Consider the following 25,166-nt stretch of genomic DNA (forward strand, 5'->3'; position numbering starts at 1 on the left):
CAGAATTTGGAATTGACATTCGCATTCTATTAAGTTATATTCTTTTTCTGATTTTTGTGTGCAATTTACGGCATAAATGTCCTCATTTTGCAACTTCTTTGTACAATTTATAGTGTAGTGGTAAATCTTTTTTAGAAACAAAAAACAAACAATTGCAAAAAATTGGTGCAAGCACAGATTTCATCCATAGAATAAAAACAGTGTGAGGAAACAGAAATTTTCCACTGATCTATCAACCCCATGTTAAAGCTAAATGCATACTCAGGATCAAAACCAACAGAAATATCAATGAACATTGCATCCAGGTTCATGTACAAGAAGCTTTATTTGTGGGATTTTGCCATAAACAACTATAATATTGTATAATTCTTCAACCAAAGTTGTTAGCAATATTTTTTCCACACAGATAGTACATTATTGTGTTTCTAGAGTGCAGTTTCTTCCTACCTCTTGGCAATAGTTGTGTGCATATGTGCTTTAAGAAATTTAAAAGAAAGAGCTTTTCTGATCTTATTATACAAAAATTGCAATGAAAAGATAGTAATCACATATATCATGTTGTCCAAAATTGCGCATTTCTCAAACACCTAACATAGTAAAGGAATAACATTGCAAAGAAACTAAATCCATTCAAGAAATGTATATGGACTATACAGCAATAAAATCAGATGCGTATATTCAAATGTATGTAGTTTTGAACTGCCAGGACATATTTCTTTTTGGTTTGGAACTATCTTTGTTTTTAAGTCCCTTTTTCCTCAAATCAAATACTATATACTTCTTTAGTTTGTCTACATATAGTCATACATTAACCTTTGCATCGTAAAGATCACATGTACATTCCTTCAGAAATACCTTTTATCTTGTTGTCATTTTTGAAAGGAGAGTCACTTTTATACAAGTACATGTACATCTTTTTTGAAAGGAGAGTCACGCTTATGTGTTTAGGGGGCAACGTGGATAAGAAGAGGAAAAGGAAACAAAAGAGCTGTGTTCTAAAATGTCTAGAGTGTTTTTACAATGTTTGGTTCACGCCCAGAGAAGACTTGACCCTGTCCCTGTTCTGCCACACACACCAGAGTGCTGCCAGGCCAAGCCCGATCCCTCCCCCTCTCGCCATGCCCTTGAGTCCAGCTGTGAAGGAAAAAAAAATGTGTCAAAATCAGAAACAAAGTTACATGCATATATGTGCAGAAATGCTACAGATATTTAGAGCTTTATGCTAGACCAAAATGGAACATAATAACTTATTGTGTATGTATAACACATATCCAATATTGCCCTTCAGACGAATATAGGATACCTACCACATCTCACATGCACTTTGCATTTGTTGTCTCAGATATATCCTCCCCATCAAACCACGGGTTAATAAGGTTGAACCCAAAGTTTTAGCCTGGGTTAGCTTACACTTCAGTGAAGTTTTCTAATCTATTAAAGTTTTTTTTAGTCATACCTGTAGATTTGAAGAGTAGTCCTGTTGATGTCCCTGCCAGAAGTGTGGATCTCTCATCATCAACATCAAAGAACAATGATGATGAGTACAGTACACCAAATGCACTGTAGAATAGGGCTGGGGTAAAAAGACAGAAAAGAAGTTGTAAGCAAAAGCGTGGACAAAGTCTGATTCTAACAACCAGGTTCCTTATTCTAATATTAAGACAATTTATGCACATTAGAGTGATGAGACAGTTCTGAAATAAACATGTGGAGTTCAGCATTACCATATCAGCAATTTATGAAGACATATAGTTTTTGATACAAGTAGAACATTGCTATGATACCATGGGGACCTGAGAAGGAACATACCTACAACACCCAGTGTGTTTGCCGTTGCTGCACCTCTTTTCAATGTCAAGTTCAGCAGCCTAGAATGTAGAAAAAACATGGGAACGTGTCATTTTCTTTCTACAGTAATGGTAAAAGATAACAATTCCTCCCTTAATGTTATCAAAGTGTGACCAATTAAATCTGACCCATTAAATACTAGTATTACTTCCAACAATGTCAAAACAGAAATGGAAAAGCAAACATTTGTTTTAAGAAAATGAAAGCTTTAAGCCTTTTTGAAAGAGACTGAATCAGTCTCTTTCAAAAAAGCTTGTGTAATTCTGAATTAAGCATATATGTAGGACCAAGTACTTACTGGACATATTTAGGTTTGCTCCATGCCAGCTCTGCTGTCTCGTTTAACCCTAGTCTTAGACCATTGACTCCTCCATACACTGCTCCTGTATTGGAGGATAGAAAAGCATTTCACAGTGGTTTGAACTTAATCACTTAGTAACCAATGACAAGCAACAGTCATAAGACAAGGTTACAAAGAGTGACATAGAAGAATACATAGGGCACATAGTTTAGAAATTGTTGTTGTTGTTCTTCTTCTTCTTCTTGATGCTCACAGTCAAATTTGCTGACTATTATAGCATGTATATTATGATGTTTCGAAAGCGCAGCGCTTAATGACTCAGGTTGTGTTCCGAACCCCTCTAAACATCCTTAATTGTATCTATCAAGTAAATATTATACATAATAGTATTGTTGATTGTGAAGGAGAAGTTATCACGCTTAAAAGAAACAATACAGTGAAGTGAGATGAGATTCCATACCTGCTGCAACAGAACTGCCGATCTGTGAGAAAGCCAGCTCAAATCTGCCCCGCGTTCTTTTCTCTGTCGGAAAGATGAATTCTGATCCTCCCTGTAAGGAACGAGAAATTTATCAATTATTTCTGAATCTCAACTATTAGGATAAAACACAATTGCTTAAAAATCTAAAAACTGGGAGAAGGGATTAACAGAAACATGTACCATTTTATCTGAATGACTGTCCCGCTGGAACACTTTTAATTTCTCTCCTTTTGTCAATTTGTTTAACCATAGACAGTTAGAATAACATTTAAAAGTTCAAAAACCATACCTTATTTCAAAAACTTGTATTTCTTATACAGAGTAACTGATCTATGGTTTTCCATGACATGCTTGTACATGAAAATGCCAAATTCTAATGACACCGAAAAGTAGTAAATGTAAAATGTTATAACCAACCTGATTCAAATATGATGGGTCAATGTTGAGGTATGGTGAAAATGAAGAACCTGATGATGTCACTGTAAGAGAGAAACATAGCCGATCATTGGTCACTGACTGTAAGCATATACACAGTTTATGACTTGGTAAATGGTGAATGGTAAATACCTCTGCCTATGTGGTGTCACGAAAATGTACATGTATAACATGCCTCCAAATATAGATTTTTTTCTTCTCTTTCCTACATGTTGTAAACAAACAGACCAAAAAAAAGCTAATCTGTTATAAATCATAGTGGAAATGCATATTCTCGATATAATAATTTTGTGGTGAAGTGAAAACCCAACAAAAAAATCGCTGAAGGTTTCCAGTATACCAATGACATAAGTATAGCTGTTGTTGTTGCGTTGCTGTATTTCAATTCTTAGTGCTAAAGGCTGAATCTTTTTTTTTTCCTTTTCTGAGAGCTTTCTAACCAAGTTTATTGTAGTACTTTGTACTACTGCCGTTTTAGCTGAATTGGGTATTACGGAAAATAGGCTTTATCAGCCTTATAAGGATACAAATCGGCATATCATTAGCACACAAGACCGGGAAACATCTACCACATGGCAACATGACGCAAAATTATATCAATATATGGTAAGTAGAGTGGGAGGGGGGCACGCTAGGAAAATATGACCTTTTGTGGAACAAATGGTGTTTTATAGGGCATGATCTAGAATAATACAGACACTACCAACAAAATCAATCTGTTTCGAAGCAACAACATTTTACATAGGACTTAGATTGGCATTTTTTGTACCGGAAATTTGGAAAACGTGCAAAAACCGAAACCATCGATGGAGTCTACCAATGACGTAACACATGTCATTTTTCAAGACAACCATGGCCTAAAAAAAGACACTAAATACTCACGTGGGACGTTCATAGACGGGTCCTGGGCACCGTAGAAGTTGAAGGGGGAAGAAGGAGGCGTTTGACTTCTATCCATGGTGAAAATTAGGGGCAAAAACTACAAAAGATGAAGGCAAAACTACGACCTTTACAGAGCACGTCACCGTGCTTAGCATTTACACCTCTTACTGCGCAGGTCAGATTTCGGGCAGTAACATTCATATACCAGGGGAGATTCGTTTGACAAATAATCTATTTAGTTGTAAAAATATATTATATGCAATGTAAATTACTTGAAAATATATTTCATTATATAGTTAATACTACTTTGGTAGGCTTGAACAATTGATGTAACTTTTTAATTATATTTTAGTACTATGTAATATATTTTAGCTTCCCTCTCTTTTTCGTCGATTAAGCCATTGACCTGTCGACCTTTCACCTTCTTGGCGGCGGTGGGAAACACGAGGTGATGCTTACTTTTTATTTTCCACGAAAGTTTTGCTTGATTATGACTTTAAACTAGTTTTGGAGAGTACTTATACTTTTGTAGATATTATAGGATGAAGATGGTCGAAATGATGGGCTCATTTTTGCTGTCTTTAAGCGAAAGAAGATTTTGGAGAGTTTTTTTTTCGTAATCTTGCACGCACATGCATGCCTCTGTTGTTACCAAAGTGTATGTGAATCAAGTAGTAATTGGTTCTAAGAGTAAGGTAGACTAGTAGTATACCAGCAAATATAAGGTGACTTTTTTTTTTCAGACAGTCCTCAGACTTAACCCAATTGCAAGAAAAACTGTCATCAAACTTAGCAAATGTGAACCAAACATCTGCTTTGAGATTGATAACGCGTTAAGTACTAGTATCTGACTTCTTTTAGTTTTATGTGGTAAAACTGAAGGTTGTGTGCCCTTAAAAAAACTGTCATTTTTATTTCAGCCTTTTTTTTAGCTTCCCCATCCGTATAAGTCCTACAACAGAAGATGGAAGACACATCGAAGGAAAGTGCATCAAATTCTGGAACAAGTAAACTTGGAGAATGTTATATAACATATGCACCCACAACAACAGGGTGCAATGAGAATGAAACAAACAGAATCGAATCAGAACATGAAAACGCTGACACTGCGGACAAAGTTTTGGTTACTATCAAAAAAGATAGCTCTGTCCAAGAAAGTCATGATTCTACTTCCCAACTTCAAATAAAAAGTCATGAATGCCAGTCATCTTCTGTTGATGAAGATGTTGCCATGGAAACAGATGAAAGAAGAAGAACTGTATCTGATCCAATCACAGAGGGTGGTACTGATGTAGAAATAAACAATGAAACAAGTCAGCCATTGGGTTCCACAGAGATTCAACATTTAAATGAAGTTAACACAACTGTCACTCAAGATATGACTAGTCTGATGAAGAAAGAAGATACTTTGAAGGAAAGCAAACTAACAACTGAAACAAGCACACAGCAAGATTCATCCACAAACACTTTGAAGATTGAGGACATGGAAACAGATACTTCTGATGCTGTTCAAGGTTTTCCTGTAAAAGAGGAAGATATCATAGGAACAAAAGAAGCTGTAGAGTTACAGCAAGACGAAGGAGAATGTCTTGAAGGCAGTAAAGACGTTGCAGAATCATCTGATAGTGAGAGTACATCTTCTGATGAAAGGTGATTATACAACTACGACTACCGTCTGAATAACAACGTATAACAGGGCTAGAAATACTATATTTCAGTTTTTTTAAATATTATATTGTTTCATCTTTATACCAAGTTTGTGTTCTTATAAATGATGTCAAATTGCAAGTTGAGATTTTGTGTTATGTTAATGATTTTGCTGCATTAACAGATCTAGATTGAAGGTGGGTATATACAGATTTCAAGCCATCATACTTAAGCTTTAATACGATTGATGTTGCCTTAAATTTTAGAATCATGCGAATACTAGTAGTAGTGTTTTTTTTATAACTTGTCGTATTAAAATGTCTTTATGTTTGTTTACTTTGTTTTTAAGTGAGTCATCATCAGACAGTAGCGATGAAGAAGAAGAGGAGGAAGTGAAAAACGATAAACCAAAAAAGGACCAGCCACCTCCGGCCAAGGAAGATGCTGTTCCTCAGGTTTAGTGTTCACTGATACCGTACTAGTACATTCTGACTTGTAACCTTCTCCCTGCTGCCTAAATCTGTAACCAATAGGGAATTGGGTGCCAAACGGCTACTTAAGGGTGCTGAAGATCTAAATAATACAAAAAATGTCATCATCCCGATATTTTCAAAAGCTGCTCCAGTCTAACACCAGAATTATTTGTCTCGTATTTATACATGCTTTACCTTTGTGACAGGTAATAGAGGATGCTCCAGTTGAGAATTTTCCTGATATCATCCTACCGGAAGATGTGCAAGTGAAGGCCATCGGAAAGATAAGCTGTATCATTGGACAGTTAGGTGGGTATACAATATGAATGTATGTAGTATACTATAGGAAAAAATACATACATTTTTGGCTCTAAATGTCAAAGAAAAATATCAAACAAAGACTAAGCTTTGATACCCACACTACTCTCATGTCTTTTTCAAATGTTTTCTGAAAATGTTGTAACTGGAGACTTGCAGGATGGGAATGCTGGTTTGGGTCCAGGTTTGCAGAAAGGCAGGAAAATGCATGGACAAAATCAGTGACAAATTCACTAGAATGAAAAGAAAGAAATTCACAAAAGTTCTACATTTTTATGGCAGTTTGAGCTAGTTCTTCAATTTAATTTCTTGTTACAACTGTATTTCTCTCTTATGAAGAGTAATATTTGTTTGGTGTGCTTGACTAAAACTTTAATCATTAGACTGCTAGCCACATAGCATCATTAAGTATGTTTGTATGCTGCCTATGTCTCAAGCAACTTGACATTAACTTCCACCCATCCCTACAGTTGTGGTGCAGTCCTACCCCAACACACCAGCACTGGATGCAGAAACTCTGCTGTTTAACAGTGACAGGCAGTCCATCGGGCTGGTGAGTTTACAATTACAGCCTTTTGTTTGCTAACCTAATGTTGTATATAACCAGGTTTATATTCAGTACTAGGCATTGTTTGAATTCCAACTTAATAAACTGGTGCAATGGCCTATGCGATAGAATATTTGCCTTGCATGTGGAAGATTGTGGGTTCAGACCCTGGCTTGAAAGGCTTGATAAATAACACATGCATATGCTGCTTTCTCTCCTAATGTACCGCCTTTTACCTTTTACCCAACCAAACTCAGATACCCATTTTAACACCTGTTTGGAGTGAGGAAAGGTGTGTTCATTGCCTTTCATAAGGCCAAAATGTCTAGCTAGGAATGCCAGGAATCTAACCATTGAACGCATTACCTCTTGATTCCCAATGTCTGATTATAAAGATATACAGCATGCCTGTGCACACTTACAATGACAGAATTCTACATATTTTTCTGATGACAGGTGAACGACACGTTTGGGCCCGTGGTCCAGCCATGCTACTCCATACAGTTCAGCTCAGCAAAGAAAATAGAGGCAGTAGGCTTAAACCTGCAAAATGAAGTTTTCTTTGCTCCGGAGGTGCAAGATTTCACAGTGTATGTCTTCACACAAAGCCTTATCAAGTAAGTCTTCTTGCATACATACTTTATTGTTATATTTAGAAATGTTAGCATTATGAACATATCCTTGAAAATTCTCTTGTTAAAGTAAGCTTAAAAGAAATTGTGAAAGAAGACTGAAAAGGCAAGATAAACGATCTAAAACGAACAAACTTCAAGCTTTTGTTGCTATTTTAGTTAGATGTAAAGAAATATGTTTATATGAGTATTTTAGTATTAAATACATCTGCTGTGCGTGGTTGCTTCGAAGTATAGTAGATTTTGACTCTCCATCAGTGTTCAATGAAATTGAGCAATACTGAATTAGGGTGGTGGTTTTGCAGTCTTATGACAAATCAAAACTGATAAAGAAATGATACTTTTATATAGTTTGTAATGAATAATAATATTTGTAGCTCCTTTCTTGAAAGACTTGAAGTAGATTTCACTGAACAATATGAACTGATTTTTTTTTTCAGACAGAAAGGATCTGATGCTTCATGGAAGAATGACCAAGAGCCACCCGCTGAGGTAGGTCATCACTTTTCCTTCGTCTTGGAACCTGTGATATTTAAGGCCAGATTATTTTATCTGGTCAACATTTTGGACATGTACAACTTGGATACCTACAGATAATACCCATTTAGCACAGATGCAGTAGAATGATGTTTCAGTTCTGTGGAAATTTAAATGTAAAGAAAATGTCAAACTATCAGGAGCAAAATGATAATTTCTGTTTCTTTGTTGTATCATTTTAAAAACATAAACCACAGTATACAATATTATGTAAGCTGTAGATATATGATCATGCAGTACCAGGTCATGTCTCCAGGTGGCTCTTCCATCATGTGTGTAAAGTAACTGCTGTATTTTTCAACACCAGTCTATGGGGATGATACTCAATCATGTATCAACATCAAACTTGTACAGCCTTGTACTACAATATATCTTCACTTTATATATATGCTGATTATATCTAATAGAATGATAAGTATTCTATTCTACAGGTAAAATATGGCTTATCAGACACATTTCTAAATCTTTAACTCAGATCATGTGTCCGTCTAAAACAGTAACATCTTTATTACTATTTTTTCTAAGTGTTTGGACTACAGTGATGATGAACAAGAAAAAATGGCCAAGAAGAGCCTGAAGGAAGCCAAGGGAAAGAAACCCAAACCAAGAAAGGCATTCAAAAGGTGAGAAAGTCAGTTAGAATTTTGTTCAGATTCAGATATTTGCTGTAACAGTATTGTGCAGTTCAAAAGGAAATCTCCAGCCATGTTGTGAAGCAAAAAGTGTGATGTCTTTTTGGCTTAATTCTTCTTCCCAAAATATCTGCCTAGAAATCATGTAAAAGGTACCTCTGGTTTTGAATGACATTTCATTGTGCATGTAAGGAGAATACAAAGAATGGTCAGTAATGTACATTGTAACTAAAGCCTACTGTCCATTAGTCAAACTTACTAATCATGTTTGATTTGTGTCCAATGTATATGCTTGCTCAAGGTGACATTGCAATGTAGTCCATCTAAAACCATCAACACTGACTGAATTGTACTTAAATGATTGAATACCACTCCATACAGCCCAGACATTTTGAACTGAAAGTAGCACTTTAAATGCTTTGATGGGAGTGTATATCAGTCCCACGGCAGTTAAGGGTATCCAGACCATGATAAGCAGTATGAATTATGGCTACTTCGGAATAAGTGTCATCTCGTGAATGTTCGGTGTACTAGTTTTGAAATATTTTGCTCTTAAAAGCTGTCATTGAGGGTACATATTAGTGGGTACTTACAGGACGATAGGTGGGCTCATGCCACGAGAAAGAGTATGAAGTAATGGTAGGTAGCAAGAAGTTTTGGGTCCTGAATATTTTTTGGAACATATATAAAAACTTAATTGACAGGCCATGTTTGCATGTGGATGGTGTTCAGCACCAAGGGAAGTGAAGGTCATGTCTGTATGTATATGGATGGTGTTCAGCACCAGGGACAGGTTATGTATGTGTGTGGATGGTATTTAGCACAATGGACAGGTCAAGTTTGTGTGTGGGTTGTGTTTTGTACTAGAGACAGGTCCTGTTTGTGTGTGGATAGTATTCAGTACCAGGGACAGGTCCTGTTTGTGTGTGGATGGTGTTCAGCACCAGGGACAGTTCCTGTTTGTGTGTGGATGGTGTTCAGCACCATGTACAGGTCATGTTTGTATGTGGATGGTGTTCAGCACCAGGGACAGGTCATGTTTGTATGTGATGGTGTTCAGCACCAGGGACTTGTCATGTATGTGTGTGCATGGTGTTCAGTACCAGGGCAGGTCCTGTTTGTGTAGATAGTGTTCAGCACCAGGGACAGGTCATGTTTGCATGTGGATGGTGTTCAGCACCAGGGACAGGTCATGTTTGTATGTGGATGGTGTTCAGCACCAGGGACAGGTCATGTTTGTATGTGGATGGTGTTCAGCACCAGGGACAGGTCATGTTTGTATGTGGATGGTGTTCAGCACCAGGGACAGGTCATGTTTGTATGTGGATGGTGTTCAGCATCAGGGACAGGTCATGTTTGTATGTGGATGATGTTCAGCACCAGGGACAGGTCATGTTTGTATGTGGATGGTGTTCAGCACCAGGGACAGGTCATGTTTGTATGTGGATGATGTTCAGCACCAGGGACAGGTCATGTTTGTATGTGATGGTGTTTAGCACCAGGGACTTGTCATGTATGTGTGTGCATGGTGTTCAGTACCAGGGCAGGTCCTGTTTGTGTAGATGGTGTTCAGCACCAGGGACAGGTCATGTTTGTATGTGGATGGTGTTCAGCACCAGGGACAGGTCATGTTTGTATGTGGATGGTGTTCAGCACCAGGGACAGGTCATGTTTGTGTGTGGATGGTGTTCAGCACCAGGGACAGGTCATGTTTGTATGTGGATTTGTGTTCAGCACCAGGGACAGGTCATGTTTGTGTGTGGATGGTGTTCAGCACCAGGGACAGGTCATGTTTGTATGTGGATGGTGTTCAGCACCAGGGACAGGTCATGTTTGTATGTGGATGGTGTTCAGCACCAAGGACAGGTGATGTTTGTATAAATTGTGTTCACAAGAATGGGCAGGTCATATTCGTGTGGATCGCATTCAGCACCATGGCCAGGTCATTTTTATATGGATGGTGTTCAGTACTAGGCACATGTTGTTTTTTTTTTTTAATAATTGATATCTAGACAAGGTACAAATATATATGGCTACACAGGGTACATCAACATGATTGCACAAGTTACAGATCGTATAATTGTAACCTTTCACTCTCTTTACCTGAAATTGTCTTTTATAGTTTAATAATTTAAAAAGTCATTACTATTCAACATTATCAGTGCTAACAAATTGCTCTAGACAAACTTTTGTAAAAAAAACATGTTTCGCCGAACACAATTGATGTTTTAACATCCTCCAGTCCCTTTGTGATAGATTTTGAAGAGACCATTACGCAAATGCCTGCGGCACTCTCTCCCTGTAATAATAGACAATCAGGCCAAATTGCACCTTTTTATGGATTCTGAATGAAAGGTAACCTTCGTGTAAAAGGTAATCTCGCCAGACACGCTTTTATGTCACATCACAAAAACTGTATGGGTCCAAAAGTCACCAAGATGTCTCCCTGTTTTTATGTTGGTTGGTAAAATCAAATTATGTTGTACATACTCAACCCCGGTGATTTCAGATTGACCTGATTATGAAAATTGTAAAGCTGTAGTCAGAATTATTGGTTGGTAGTTATGTTACCCTGGAAAGCAGGATGTACAGAGTATATGCATTGCCATTTAAGTTTGAATGTTATCTGAGTCAATGCATGTATATGTCATCTTTTACGAGCTATTTTGAAGGAATAAATTTTGCGTCCAGACTGTTTTTTTGAACATTTGCAAAAACTTGAAGAACAATGAAAGTTGTGTCGCAAATGTTTGTGTGGATGGTGTTAAGCACCAAGGGTAGGTCATTTGTGTGAATGATGTTCAGTATCAGGGACAGGTCATGTTTGTGTGTGGATGCTGTTCAGCACTAAGGATAGGTTATGTGTGTGCGGATGATGTTCAGAACCAACGGCAGGTCATGTTTGTATATGGATGTTGTTCAGCACCAAGGACAGGTGCTGTTTGTATATGGATAATGTTTAGGACCAAGGACAGGCCTTGTTAGAGTGTTGATGGGGTTCAGTATTAAGGACAGGTCATGTTTGAATGTGGATGGTGTTCAGCATTATGGACAGTTGTTTTGAAAATTCGCTACCTCGTTCCTACTTTAGACTTTAGAAATCCGATTTAATTTCAAAAAAGAATTTCAGAACTGATATTCAGAATATCCACATTTGTGGTGTTGCCACAGCCTATTTTGCAATATATACCTGTGACCACAAACTGTTGTGTTTCTCAATATTTGAAACTAAAGTAGTCTGCCCATCTACACACCTACTGTCTATGACATAACATGCTATATGAGCTCAGACTTTGATTGAAGTTCCCAAATGGAAGCCCTAACTGCCTTTCTGTTGTTGTTAATATATGTCATTTACCTAAGTGCACTTTGTCTTTTATGTTTGTACGTCTCCTCTATAATGATCAAACATTATCCTGTGTGAAATTATTATCAACCTTTGTGTTTTGTATAACATAATTACCTAGTTACATGTACAATGTAGCTTTTGACATTCTGTGTTTCCTGCTTTTGTAGTAGTTTTGTGTAATATAATTATGTATGCACAGAATAGCCAATTTCTGACTAATTTATCTTGTCTACCTACAGAGATCAGGAGGTTCCAAGAACTGATGTTCATCCCCCCAGTCAGCATTATCAAGGTATTATTGTTTTTATTGTAATTAACATATCATCGTGCTGATATGCGGTTTCTAGAATGCTGGCTGTAGTTGACAAATAACTGTCTGTGTCCCTAGAGAGACCTAATTGTAGAAGAAACTGATTTACTAAGCATCTTTTGAGTCAAATTTGTGTTCATATGTGCAATAAAGAAAGCTTTCTCACCAATTTTAGTCACTGACAGATGTAATGGTTTTCAATAATGTTTTACAATAATGTAATGAAACAAAGACATCTTCCCTGACCAAATAGCTCATACGCTCCTTCTGAAATATCTTACGGCAACCAAAATGGTGAGTTTTCCACTGTAAATTATGGTGTAATCAGAAGATCTGCATTTTTACCGACTCCATCTTGTCTTTGCTCTCACCTCCAAATGTCCCATCGTTCCACTGTCTCATGCATTATCTCCCGATAACATCTCTATTGTGTGACATCAAAGTCAACGTACTGCCTTATCTCTATGGTGCAGATAAATTCTATTTTCAGCTATAATATTATACTAAGCTGTCCATTTTTACCGAGGTCTATAGTTGAACTGTGGGTTACCAACTGATGGTAGAATTTGTCACAGTATAAAAAGCATCTGTCAAGAAAGAAGAAACACCATTAACAATGAACTGACAATTAATGATTTTTCATATATTGTTTGCATGGTGATGATACTTAATCTTCGCATTTGTATGATATTTTTCTAAACTTTAAAGCTAATATTGGAGAAATCATATCAATCAATTTTGACCGACTGCTAATATTGATCGAAAATTAGAATTTAGATATGACTTTTGTACCATGATTCATGCCCAAGATTAGTCCAATTCTTTTTGAAATATTGTTTGCACTGTCCAATTATTTCTTGGTCGAGAGGTCATCGTGAAAACTGCAAACATAAAACCACTGCAAATATTTCAAGATCTACCCTATTTTGCAACTTGACTAGGCCCTTCTTATCTTGACACTTGAAAAATGATCCAGAAATCCTCTTGGCGGCCTTTGAGAAGAAATAACGGTTGTAGGACTTCAAGCTATGGCTCAGGACAAGGAAATTCTCAAAAGCAATTTTGTTACAACATGATGTATTAATCGTTTTGAGGGAAGAGTTTCAAATGTCAAATCATCATTCTGGGACAATATTTACTGCTATATAAAGGAGGAACCCCCTTCATAGATAATAGCAATGAACATAAATCTAAAACCTAATGTACTCTGAAATCCAATATAACTGTCGTACAGTAGTGCAAGTAATATGGAAAATCTGATGGTAAAGGTGTAAGCAGTTGCAGCTAGATTAGTTTTTTGTCATAAATTTTTGGCCCTAGAATTAGATTCTACTTTTACGGCAGGATTTTAATTATAGTTCAATATCAATCATATATTATAGCATGGCAACATGTCTGTGTACTTGAAGAAATGTTATGAAGGTCGGACAGTATAGTAAAATGTTGCAAATGAATGTGAGGTCCATGTATACATTTTTGTATGTAGCGCAATACTGCAACTGCATAAATGTTTGCGGTGGTTTTATGTTCGCGGTTTTTGCAGTGAGCTGTTTGTCGTAAACTTGAAACCACTGCAAAAATTGTTGCCTGCCAACCCGACAGTATATGAGGCACCTGTTATGATGAATACACACGAATATTAACAAGGCATAATTGAATATAGACCTTGAAACATCGAATATATGTTTATCAAGGATGCACTCAATGTAAGGAGTTGTTATTCACTGACAGTACTATAACAGACTATGTATTTTTCCGAGACAGTGGAAGATGAATGATCCCACTTTTTTCTGTAATGTGTGGGTTTTGTAATGTTAAGAGGAGAGAAGTTTTCTTTTTGTCTGTGAAAAATGTGCAACCAAACAGCATTACACAGAAATTGGCCACCTTTGTTTAGAAATTCTATTAGAAGATATGCCTCTAAAATCATAAAATTCAATGTACGATAAATTTACAGGCCTGTGGTACTGCCAAGCTTTCATTTACACTATGATATTTATTGAATCAGTCAATTCAGGTGCTTTGATCTACTATGACAGATAAAGTACACTACACACCTTTATTATGCCAAGGTTACACACAGCTCTACCATGCAATCTGAACGCCATCTTGATTGCATTCCCGGGGTCCATCATACCATAGTCAAGACTAATGCACACAAGAGAGCTGGGCAGAGCCTCTAATGTACATGTGTACGTTGTGTGTGTCCTTCAGTGGTCATGCTTCTTATCATTGAAAGGGTAATGGGTCTATATATATGGATTAACTTGAAACAGACCACTGATATGCACAACCACCTAGAATTTTGAGACTATGTTTTGCCTTTTTTAAATCTTACAGGGATGAAATTCTACTCGCATTCATTGGTGTAGATAGAATGTGAAAATGCCCTCTGTATTGCTTTGGGAATGCTTTACAGTTACCTTAGATTAGGTAAAACCAACCTTCTTGGCAAAACTATACCATTTTGTAAAGCTGAGATCGTGCAGAATACAAAAAAAGGACAATTATGCCAGATCTTAATTAAGATATTCCATCAATGGTATCCAAAAATGTTTGCGCCAGAAGGTCTGAATGCAATATTGATCATTTGTCAGCGTCCAGACGATGCCAAAAAGCTTCTAAAGAAATGTCCACTTGTCTTATAATATACATGACGCAAAAACTTACAAATAGTAAATGCCCTTTTCTTGGAAAAGATTCCTTTGGGTGAAATCAATGTAAGCTTTAATACTAGTATGGATGATACAGTTAAGAGTCTAGACTTTTAGATTTGGCAAGAAAACAAGATTTTGACCTATCTTTGAGGTCTTGATATACGAGACCCCAGGGCTACCATTTACTGGTTTCTGGCCCAAACTTCTGAGGTCATTATAGGTCAAATTCTGTCCAACTTCTATATAATGTAAGCTGAATTCTGCCCTGTGAAAAAGTTCAAAATTATTCATATTGTAGATCTACTGTAGTCTAAGAGGAGGTGCTGATATGTGTTTTTTTACATACAGCTTCGTCAGTCTGTATACTTCTTCTTGAATTTCACTGTTACACATTAATATAATAACTATCATTCTGATTTTCTGTTACCACAGCCCCTGGACCGAGCGGTTGGAGGGGTGGATGGCATGGTCACCATGGTAACCAGGAACAGTGGTGCAGACGACCTGAGCATGACTACAACATTCCCCAATACCCCCCTCCCCCATTCCAAGGGCCACCTCCAGGCCCCCCTCCCCCATTTCACCCTCCGCCTTTTGGTTGGAATCAGCAGCCTCATGCTATGAGGGGGATGAATGTGCAGCCTCCAAATTATGGACCTCCTCCTCATGGACACCATGTGAATCATCCACCTCCAAATATGAGGCTACCTTTTCCCCCACCACCTCCACCACCACCACCCATGAGGGATGGACAAGGGGAAGGGGGGCGACCTTTATTTCACCCTCACCACTTTTCATCAGGCCCCCCACCCCAGGAAATGTTCCCACCCATGCAGTTCCCTTTCCCACCCCCTCCACCACCCCCTCCCCCTCCTTCTAACTAGATACAGCTGAACTACAGCATTGTTTCTTAGGAAAATGTGATGAAACTAAGTAAAAAAAAAGACTGAGTGTGTATTCTAACTGTTGTATTGAGTGTCAGAGTGCCCAGGATAGAATATCTTTGATTTCAAGACAATTGATAATTGATATGCGTTCCTGAGTTTGGGAATAACTCATTTTTTTTAGTTATATTTTCAAAACATGACTTTCTAAAACAAAATGAAAAAAAAAATCTTTCTCTGTAAGGGGCATTTCTGCTCACAGATTAAGAGTAAATGAAAATGAACAACATTCAACTATTTTGATGAAAGGATATTTGATATCAGGTGATGAAAATGTTGACGCTGTTGGTTAGTGAAATGGCTTTGCATGAATCATGCACAATGTGTAGACCACTGTAGATTTGTTAGAAAACATCAGAAGTGCATTTCATTTATCTACCATTTAATCGGCTTGCAACAATATGTACATGCCAGGTAGCCCAAGGAGCTTGCCTTCTTCTCAGTATTCTGTTCAGTACATGTAGTTTCTGAGTGAAAGAACCTTGCCCTTCTTGAGCGGCAAACAACGCTTTTTCTTTGAATGTCAACTTCACAGGCACCTGGTACATCATACATTAACATTACCACAGGGGCGGCTCTTGTCAGAGTACATTAGGATGCATTAGTGGAATGATGAAACATGAAAGTGCTCCAATAGTACTGCTAAAAGGTCATTCCCTGTTGCTGGCTTTGATGTCTGGGTAATGATTCTAATTAAGAAGCAATTTGCCAGCTGTCTCATTAGTAGTCACCAGAGTCTTCAAGCCAGCAGTCATTTCGTATAGAAGCATTTAGGGGGAATATGTTGTTATGGGTGTGAATTTATAGTACAGATATCTTTTCTTCGTCATGAAATTTGTACTTCGATTGCTCCCTTTTTGGAGCATATCATTGGGTTTTTTTGGTTATACATAGCAGAGCCTTGTTTTTTTAGTCTATTAAATATGATTTTGTTATATTTCACATGTTACTTGCATGTCTGTCGTCACTGTAACAATTTATGCAAAGGATCTCAGATTTTGCTTTCCAAGAATTCTGCACTCAGCCTCATATTGTTGGGGTTAATAGAGGGCAATACGTTTCTTCAGAAAAGAACATTCTCCTCTCTAACACTAGTAGCAGAGGCCATGTCAATGACAGTATTTTGTTAAAGTTACGGTTTATACTAACTGAAGCATGTATGGTTAGTATTTGCATGATATGTAGTATGAATTGGTATAAGAGACCAAAAATTGCCAATATTAAAATATGTATTCCTCTATACTTCAATTCAAGTGACCTTTTACAAGGTTGTTCAGTAAAGATTGTTTTATTTATCAGCCAATAAGACAATCGATCCATCTTTTGATATCATAAGTAATTAATGATTAAAAGATCTAACCTTTGTTGCAATTGTACTTTTTTTTGTTAGTTGTAACTATTATAACGTTAAAGACATCATTGCGTCTGACTCTGATGCATTCCAAAGAGACTGTGACTCTTGTTTTATAAATGTCTTGTTAACATTGGAACATTAAAATACTTCGGTATGAATGCTGAGCTTAGCCTAATAGTGTGACGATGGACCAGCTAAGGCTACACCAATTTAATTTCTTGCTTAACAGATTTTTAATTTTAGCACACAAAAAAAACATGAAAACAGAAGGCTGGGGTGAAAACTTGCACCTGACCCTGTTCACTCCCTGATACTGTGTGCACCAAAGTACAAACTTTCCTCTGAGATTCTGCTTTCATGTTGTTTTATCCAATCTACTAGCATTTTTTCATTCTGTGAACCAAGAAAATAAATTGGTGTGGCCTAACAGTATGAGCTGAAAACCGGATAAAGTTGATTGTGTTAGAACGAATTCAAAGTTTACTATTTGAAACAGATCATTTCGTCCATTATAGTTGCCAACATCATGATTTTTTCCATATGAAAATGTCTTTGGCGTGTCTGTCTTTGTGTCCATTTGTGTTTCCGGATATTTGTGGTCAGCATAACATTAGAACGGCTGAATGAATTGTGATTATACTTAGCATTGATATATGTGGGGTATGTCTTTGGAAGACCAATGTCAAGTTTGAGCCTCGAGTGGCAATCCTTGGTACTGCAGCAGAAACTCTGGTCTTCGTATCTTTTGTCCTGGGCATGCTTTGGTGTTGATTTTCGGTGGAAAAAAAGCTTTATGACTTTAGAAAGAAGTGGTACAAATTTGAACTCCCTTGCAGCTTGTGACACTTCTTTATCTTTGCCAACACGAGAAAAACATGTCACGATCAATATCATTCGGTTTTAGCTGAGAGTCAGTGTGTTAATTGGCTTCTTTCCATCTCACTTTCCAAACGTCTAGTGGAACGATTCTTCTCTCGGTGTAAAATTTGATTTTCAAACTGCCAGAAACTTCATGGAAAAATGGAATCCTTTCAATATGATCAAAGATACGCTCTTCCATTTATTTTCCAAATCCCGTGGCTTTTCTGTTCGTCTGGAGGTGCTATTAGTTCACAAAGCTTTAACCACCATCCCCGCCAGCCGCTGGCATACATGGCGCCCCCGCAAAACGCCCACGCAATGGCAGCTCGTGTCAGGAAAGTACGCGATGTACCTGTGTTTTTCAAGAGACGCCGCTAAGTATGATGAGTGGTGAAGCTAGTTATAAAGAACGGTCTCCGAATCTCTCAGAAAAGCTATATGGCTGGGGTACGCCGGTAGTCGTGAGTTGAATAAAAATGCTCTTGGCGATTTTTGTTTTCAGTTATTCAAAGATATAGCTAGATAAAATATCATTCTTGGCAAAACATCGATCGTTTGTCAACCAACTAAAATAAACCGCAGCAGCAAATACTTATCAAAATAATTGGTTTGCCTACTTAGCCAAGCTGTCTTTTCAAATTTGACTTAAAATCACTAAACCATGACGCCCTTAAAAAATTACACGAATGTCTTTTTTAAATTAGTTTGCGACGATATCTTCATAGAATGATCTGCTCTATGCATTTTATCTTGAACGTTAAGTCGTAAAAAAGGCTATGCATCATATTTAATCGGTATACTGCTCTAGTGATTAAGTATGGATAGTAACAAAATAGCATCTTGTGTACTATAGGGGCCTGTGTGACGAAACTTTCCAAATCTTGTTATCGCTGTCTCCATTTTCAGACAAGAAAAATAGTCTGACCTTCAAACTGAGATGCCCTTTGAGACACTGTCATTCCAAGCGTGATGGGCCTCCACGCGGCTATCTCTAAAAGCAGTCGCGCAACTACCCAATTTGTTTTCCCTAATGCGTTTCATGTGGGCGGTTTTTGCAACAGTTTATAGCCGACTGTACGGCTTCTTTGCGTTATCTAAAGTCCCGCTAGAAATGTTGTCTACCAGCGTGCAAAATAAAATGAAATGCCACGATCAGATACAGTGACTTTGACACAAAAATAAGAAATGGAGTTTTATTTTGATTCCGATAAGAGCGATCTAGCTTTCGCAGATAATTTACAAGAATCTGACCAATAATATTACGAATGTCTGATAATATTATTTCTTATTTTCAATTTAGAAAGATTGAGAGTGATTAGTAGAGTGATAGATAGAAATGTAACAGCTCATACCGCCGCTGAACAGTCATGAAAAACAGCTTTTCGGTCGACCGGAAACAGCTATGGCATCCTTTATCCCTGATTGAACCCGCAAAATGTAGTGCCTACATTTCCCCATGATTGATTTGGGTAATCCTGTACCCTAAAGGGTTTTCCACAAATCATGTTAACTTATTTGCTGGATAATGTGCGCTTGGGGGACGTTTGTGACATACTAAGCGTTCTCCTGGATTTGTCAGCAGTTTCTTGCGTTAAACATTTCATCATCACACCAAAGTGAACGTTATATCCAGTGTAAGTTGAAATTATTACACCTGTATCATTGATAAATCAAACCTAGAAAGCAGTCATCAGCTAGCAAATGCAAAGTATTCCTACCACATGAGGGTTGGTGCAAGAAAACAGCGGGGACCCTCTGCCTGAGCAGTCAGAGCGAGTAGAAATTTCCCTACTGCACTAAACTATTGAAATGGTAACCTTTAATATCGATTATTATATTACCGATTACAAGAGCAATGTTGGCGGTACGTCAATTCGGCAAGGCCACCATTCCCCTAGATGTCAGTTGAGTGACCAGAATTAGATAGTTATGACCTATGACTTAATAAATTGGATGTGATCTATGATGTAATAGTTTGATTGCGATTTGAAAAAAAAACAAAAAAACATCACACATGCGGAGCTTACACATTCATGATGTAAGTGAGATTTAAACAATATCAAAGCACGCAGATCTTACACAATGTACTTCTTTATCAATGAAATTCCTTTGGCCTTCTAATGAGATATGCAGTCTCTCGAGCTCAACGGTCACTGCGTCAGAGGAAAGCACTGCCTCCCAAAGCATAGGTACGCATTCTTATCTCTTGGGAGAAAACAACAACAACAACAAAAACAGCACGATAACTCATTCAATCACAACGTTAAAAAAGCCAATATTCTTTCGCTAGTTGCGGAAAAAGGGATACAATTGTTTCTTTTTTTCACATACTTTCGGGAAGTGTCAATCCAATCGAAGCCAACTAAGGTAGGTTCAACCTGTTTGTTTGTTTATCTATTTCATATTTGGCAAGAACATCTAGTAAGAACGTGTTAGCCATGTGATATCAAAGACCTGTGCTTTCAGAATATCTCTTATCCATAGTCGATCCCCCATATCATGTAGGTGCTGATGTCTGGTCACGCATCGCATAACTTTTAGTCTCGCTGGGGAAATGTTGCCGTCTGGTGAACAGGCTCGAATGGTACGATGAAGGCAAATTCCATCTGATGTTTTCGATTCTAAAGGCACCTTCAAACATTTCGATTTACAAGTTCTCCCTTATATTTCAAAATAGCAATGATTATATTACTAGCAATGCCAACAATAGTTCATCACTGTAATATAAATATGGAATTGACCTTTCTCAATAGGTAGATCCTTCTATTTATGACTTTGAAGTACAGTAATATGTGCCCACAGTGGATAAGTCGATAATTTCAAAGTTACCTATGTTCAAAATAGGCTTAATCGAGTCATAAAGTGAGGAATGCGTTAAAGTCAGTATCATCCATGCAACTCTCAACAATTTCATTTGCTATATATGGAATATCCTGGCAGTATGGTAAGCATATTGAAGATATCCTTATATGGTAAGCGTATTATAACTGAATAATAGCCTTGATGATCAATGTACTACATGCAGCTTTGGCCTCAAGTTTGCCCTCAACCGTGTATTTGCGTACGTTAAAGGAGTCCTAAAGTCCAGAGAGGGGAGTTATTTTTCAATGGATGGTAATTTTAGGAAGTAGAAATTAATATTTTTTACAGTATACGATAAAGTACTCACTAGTCCCATGCGCATACAAAGAATTCAGTATTCTACCAAATTCCCCAGGTGACCCTCAGCCTATGTGTTTTTTACAATGTGCCTGACAATGCCTGGCAAAAGTTAGATTTTAAAAAGAATGTCAGGGTGGTTAAGAAAACTCTTCTTGCTATGTGTTCTTTTATATCTTATTAACAATTGGCCTTCTTATTGTGCTTAACCACCCTCATTTACACCGAAAATATCCACGTTTAAAAATGTATGTTTACGCATAGGGAATACACTGGTAGGGTCTGCAGGGGTTTAGTGAGTATCATATTGTTTTAAAAAACACACCTTGTAAAATTTACCACAAGCAAAATTCTGTAAAAAGTCGGCTGATTATGTATTGATTGATACATAATCTAGTGGAAAATAACACCGCCTTCTGGAGTTTAGGACTCCTTTAAACATACTTTACTGCACGCAACGGCCGTCTGGAGGTCATATACGTGAGCTAAGGTCAGCAATTGCGTCACAAGGGGAATACCACTGTAATCCACCTACGCCACATCCAAGCGGACGTCATTACAGGATAATACTGCTGAGAGTACGTCCACATGGCCCCTGACGCAAGGGGCTAACCATCCACCTCATTGAACGTTTATAGTCTACATGTACCAAAACAAATCAGGCGGGCATATCTTTTTTCAATTAAAGAAGCCCTTTATTCACGCATCCAAAAAAAGTACTGCAACTTTCGTTTAACTGCAAATAGCATATAAAATGCAATATATATATGAACATTACTTAATTTAATAAGCAATAAAGGCTAACATGGGTACATTAGTAATATTATGTTATAATCAGGAGAGAATTTTAATCTTTACGCATCGGTAGGATCTAGTAACATTGCTGTTTCGGCAGATGTCACAGAAAGAGTTTTCCTTACTAACTGTTAAAGAGTTTCTTTTTATCTCAAAATCAAAAATGTCCATACTCCTAGTACTTCTGTGGCTATGTACAGGTCATCAATGATGTACATTTACGCAAAAGAAATGGCAGCTGAACAAAAGACTGCATGTGTAATCTGACTTTGCGTTAAGACTTTTTAGCGCAAATGGCTCTGGGGTTCAGATTAGAGACATAGAAATAGGTATGGACCTAATTCCAAATGATCATTAAATCCGGCAGAAAACAGTTTCAAAGATTACAGAGGTAATGAAAAATATCAATCTGGTGATTGTTCTATATATTCAATGCAATTATCTAGAAAGTATGGGAATGGTTTCGCTTGGGACATTCGTGATCATTTATGAAGAAAATAGGCAAGCATATTTTTTTGATTTTAGGGTGTTTTTTTTATATTTACATCACCATTTTAATTCATATTCGGTCGAATTTGCAGACCCGTATATAAGGGACTGCGTGGTGTATTATGTTATATTCAACTTTTGTTCTTCTGATGTTATAAAGCCACAAACACCCGGAAAGAAATCACAGCCGAACGCTGTTACAGTGAGAGAAAATGCTTTTAAAACATACCCTTGATAGGTTTTGACAACATACAAGACCCGTTAAACCAACCAGAGGCATCCCAGGAAGGGGAATGTGAGTTATAACGCGTAGTTTGTTCCATACATTGACGTACATGTAATATCATTATCGTGTTCCACACGTTGGTAGTGACGCAGAACTTCACATGCAAACAGTGGGATACTGCGATGTGTCTGATACATTGTAATTTACAAATGTTTTTTTGTAAATAGTGAATTCATGTGTCAAGTTTGCCAGATTCTAGTTAGCTGCCTTGAAGTGCATAAGGGCAACTTTGACGTCAGCACATGTCGTGAATGAAGTTGGTGTTCATACATAACACGTAGACTTGGCACTTGTAGTATCTGTGAAAATGGATTTTGCACACTACACTTCACGTGATTTTCCCAGCATAGGACTAGGTTGATATGTAAAAATGTGTACCCTCACTCAATAACCATAGGCCGACTTCTAAAATCTCCTGAACAAAATCATTGTGGAAAAAAAAAACACACGTGCATAGTGACTCATATCAAAAACCTGCCCGAGGCACGAAAAAAAACAACTCTAAAGCATGATAGACTTATCATTTCGTGGTTGGGACGCTTTTAGCTTAGTATACAAGTAAAACTTAGATTCTTCGCTTGATAATGTATTTTCCAGGAATTTCTACACTGCCATTGCGATTGCTTTCATCGTTACTGTGAGGGGCTTGTATGTGAATTAGCTCCGAGTTCTATGTCAGAATCGATCTAAAAAGCTCACACGCTGCGGCGGTCGTGTACGTGAAGAGACTATCTACTCAAGCATGAGATTCCATTGGTTGTCCTCTGGTCGGGAGGTAATACACTTAACGTTTGCACAGCTTAGTTTCAACGGCGTGGAGAGGTATAAAAGATTGGGTAAGATTTACATAATGGTACACTGAGAGTGTAAAATGTATATCTGCTTGAGAGCGTATAGCATGATTTCTAGATACCTTAAGCCTCTGGTTAGCAGCTTGAAGGTGATGTATGATGAGTATAACGAGCTGTATGTCGATACGTATTCATCACTCCGAGAAGGACTTCACCTCCGACATGAATATTCATTATGTCTGGATCTGTGTGGTCGCATCTATAACTCAGGATCCTTTGGATGCATTTGTTTGGATTTGAGGATGTCGGTAATTATATAATTACACGGTGATTTTGAGCACCGAAGCAGTATTTTTTGAAGGTTTTTGAGAAATGCAAACTGACACCGAAAAGTGTGGTACAGTTCAAGGCTGTTACATTGAAGCTTTTGCTGGCTGGAGCAATTAGCTATTCTCAAAAGAGTCCAAACAGAAGTTACTAATAGGCTCTTCGTTGTCTGAGACCAGCTGACGCTTGCCTAATGATTAGTGTTCTACAAGCTGGACCAATTAGCTACTCTCCGAGCACACCTGGAAGTCAATGGAAACAGGTTTCAAGGAAAAAATTATTACCTTCGTCAAGGTTATGCTTTAGGTGTTGTTTGTCTGTCTGTGTCTGTGTGATCAGCACACCTGTGGTACATGGTACATAACTCTTGATGACAAGAATAAGACTGTTTAGAATTGCTGTTGCAGATTTTGTTTCGGAATTAAACAGAGAATAACTAAAAAGGGTTTGACGAATCATCACGATTTTTTGTATGTAGATAGCTTAAATTATTATTTAAAGAATGAGATGCTTATCATGTTATTCAGGGTTTACATGCAAAATTTACCAGCAATGTAAACTTGTACATGTAATTTTGTTGAAAAGAACTTGCCCCAACAGTATTTCAATGTCATTGGGATCCTAGGGCACAGGAATCGTGCTTTAAATGTGAATTTGATCATCAAGAAAGATTGGTGTTACGCAACATTTCATAACGTACTAGTTCAACGAATCGCTCTACAAAACTTTACGACGAAGGCCTGGGTACATTTGGCCTTCGCGCTCTTTTAATATGAACTTTATGGACATACTCCATCGCAAACATAGTGGAGATTGATAATGCTGCAATCGTTTTATACGGCTACACTGTTCTTAGTGGGTAATTTGAGCGCCAGACAGGGATTAGATGCCTCTCTGCAGTACATTTAGAAGACCATGTGCCAGGAAATAGATGTACAATCGGGAGCCAGTACAAGGCATTAAGGTTGCCGAATGATTTGTTTTACTGTGTTAAAGTGTACTTGGAATTCACGACAATAGAGCAGACGAGTTATACATAAAGCACCTGTAAAATCGAGATTGAATGATTCTCAGTTTTACCACCATGTTGTCGAATATTAAGACACATATG

General features: G+C 37.5%; 2 protein-coding genes across 2 annotated transcripts; one reads left to right on the forward strand and one right to left on the reverse strand.

The window, feature by feature from the left end:
• Positions 1-306: 306 nt before the first annotated feature.
• On the reverse strand, positions 307-4,123 carry LOC136448115 (mitochondrial import inner membrane translocase subunit Tim23-like). The gene is made up of 7 exons (XM_066447258.1): positions 3,948-4,123; positions 3,048-3,109; positions 2,610-2,700; positions 2,147-2,231; positions 1,810-1,868; positions 1,457-1,573; positions 307-1,134 (listed from the first exon to the last, which is right to left on the reverse strand). The coding sequence occupies exons 1-7, from the start codon at positions 4,021-4,023 to the stop codon at positions 1,016-1,018; spliced, it is 609 nt and encodes a 202-aa protein (XP_066303355.1). The 5' UTR covers positions 4,024-4,123; the 3' UTR covers positions 307-1,015.
• Positions 4,124-4,864: 741 nt separating this feature from the next.
• Positions 4,865-17,877, forward strand: LOC136448405 (H/ACA ribonucleoprotein complex non-core subunit NAF1-like). Its single transcript, XM_066447861.1, has 9 exons — positions 4,865-5,597; positions 5,944-6,049; positions 6,274-6,376; positions 6,856-6,938; positions 7,389-7,549; positions 8,005-8,056; positions 8,627-8,724; positions 12,322-12,374; positions 15,482-17,877. The coding sequence occupies exons 1-9, from the start codon at positions 4,912-4,914 to the stop codon at positions 15,931-15,933; spliced, it is 1,794 nt and encodes a 597-aa protein (XP_066303958.1). The 5' UTR covers positions 4,865-4,911; the 3' UTR covers positions 15,934-17,877.
• The last annotated feature ends 7,289 nt before the right edge of the window (positions 17,878-25,166 follow it).

The sequence above is a fragment of the Branchiostoma lanceolatum genome, chromosome 14, assembly GCF_035083965.1.
Source record: "Branchiostoma lanceolatum isolate klBraLanc5 chromosome 14, klBraLanc5.hap2, whole genome shotgun sequence".
Taxonomy (NCBI): domain Eukaryota; kingdom Metazoa; phylum Chordata; class Leptocardii; order Amphioxiformes; family Branchiostomatidae; genus Branchiostoma; species Branchiostoma lanceolatum.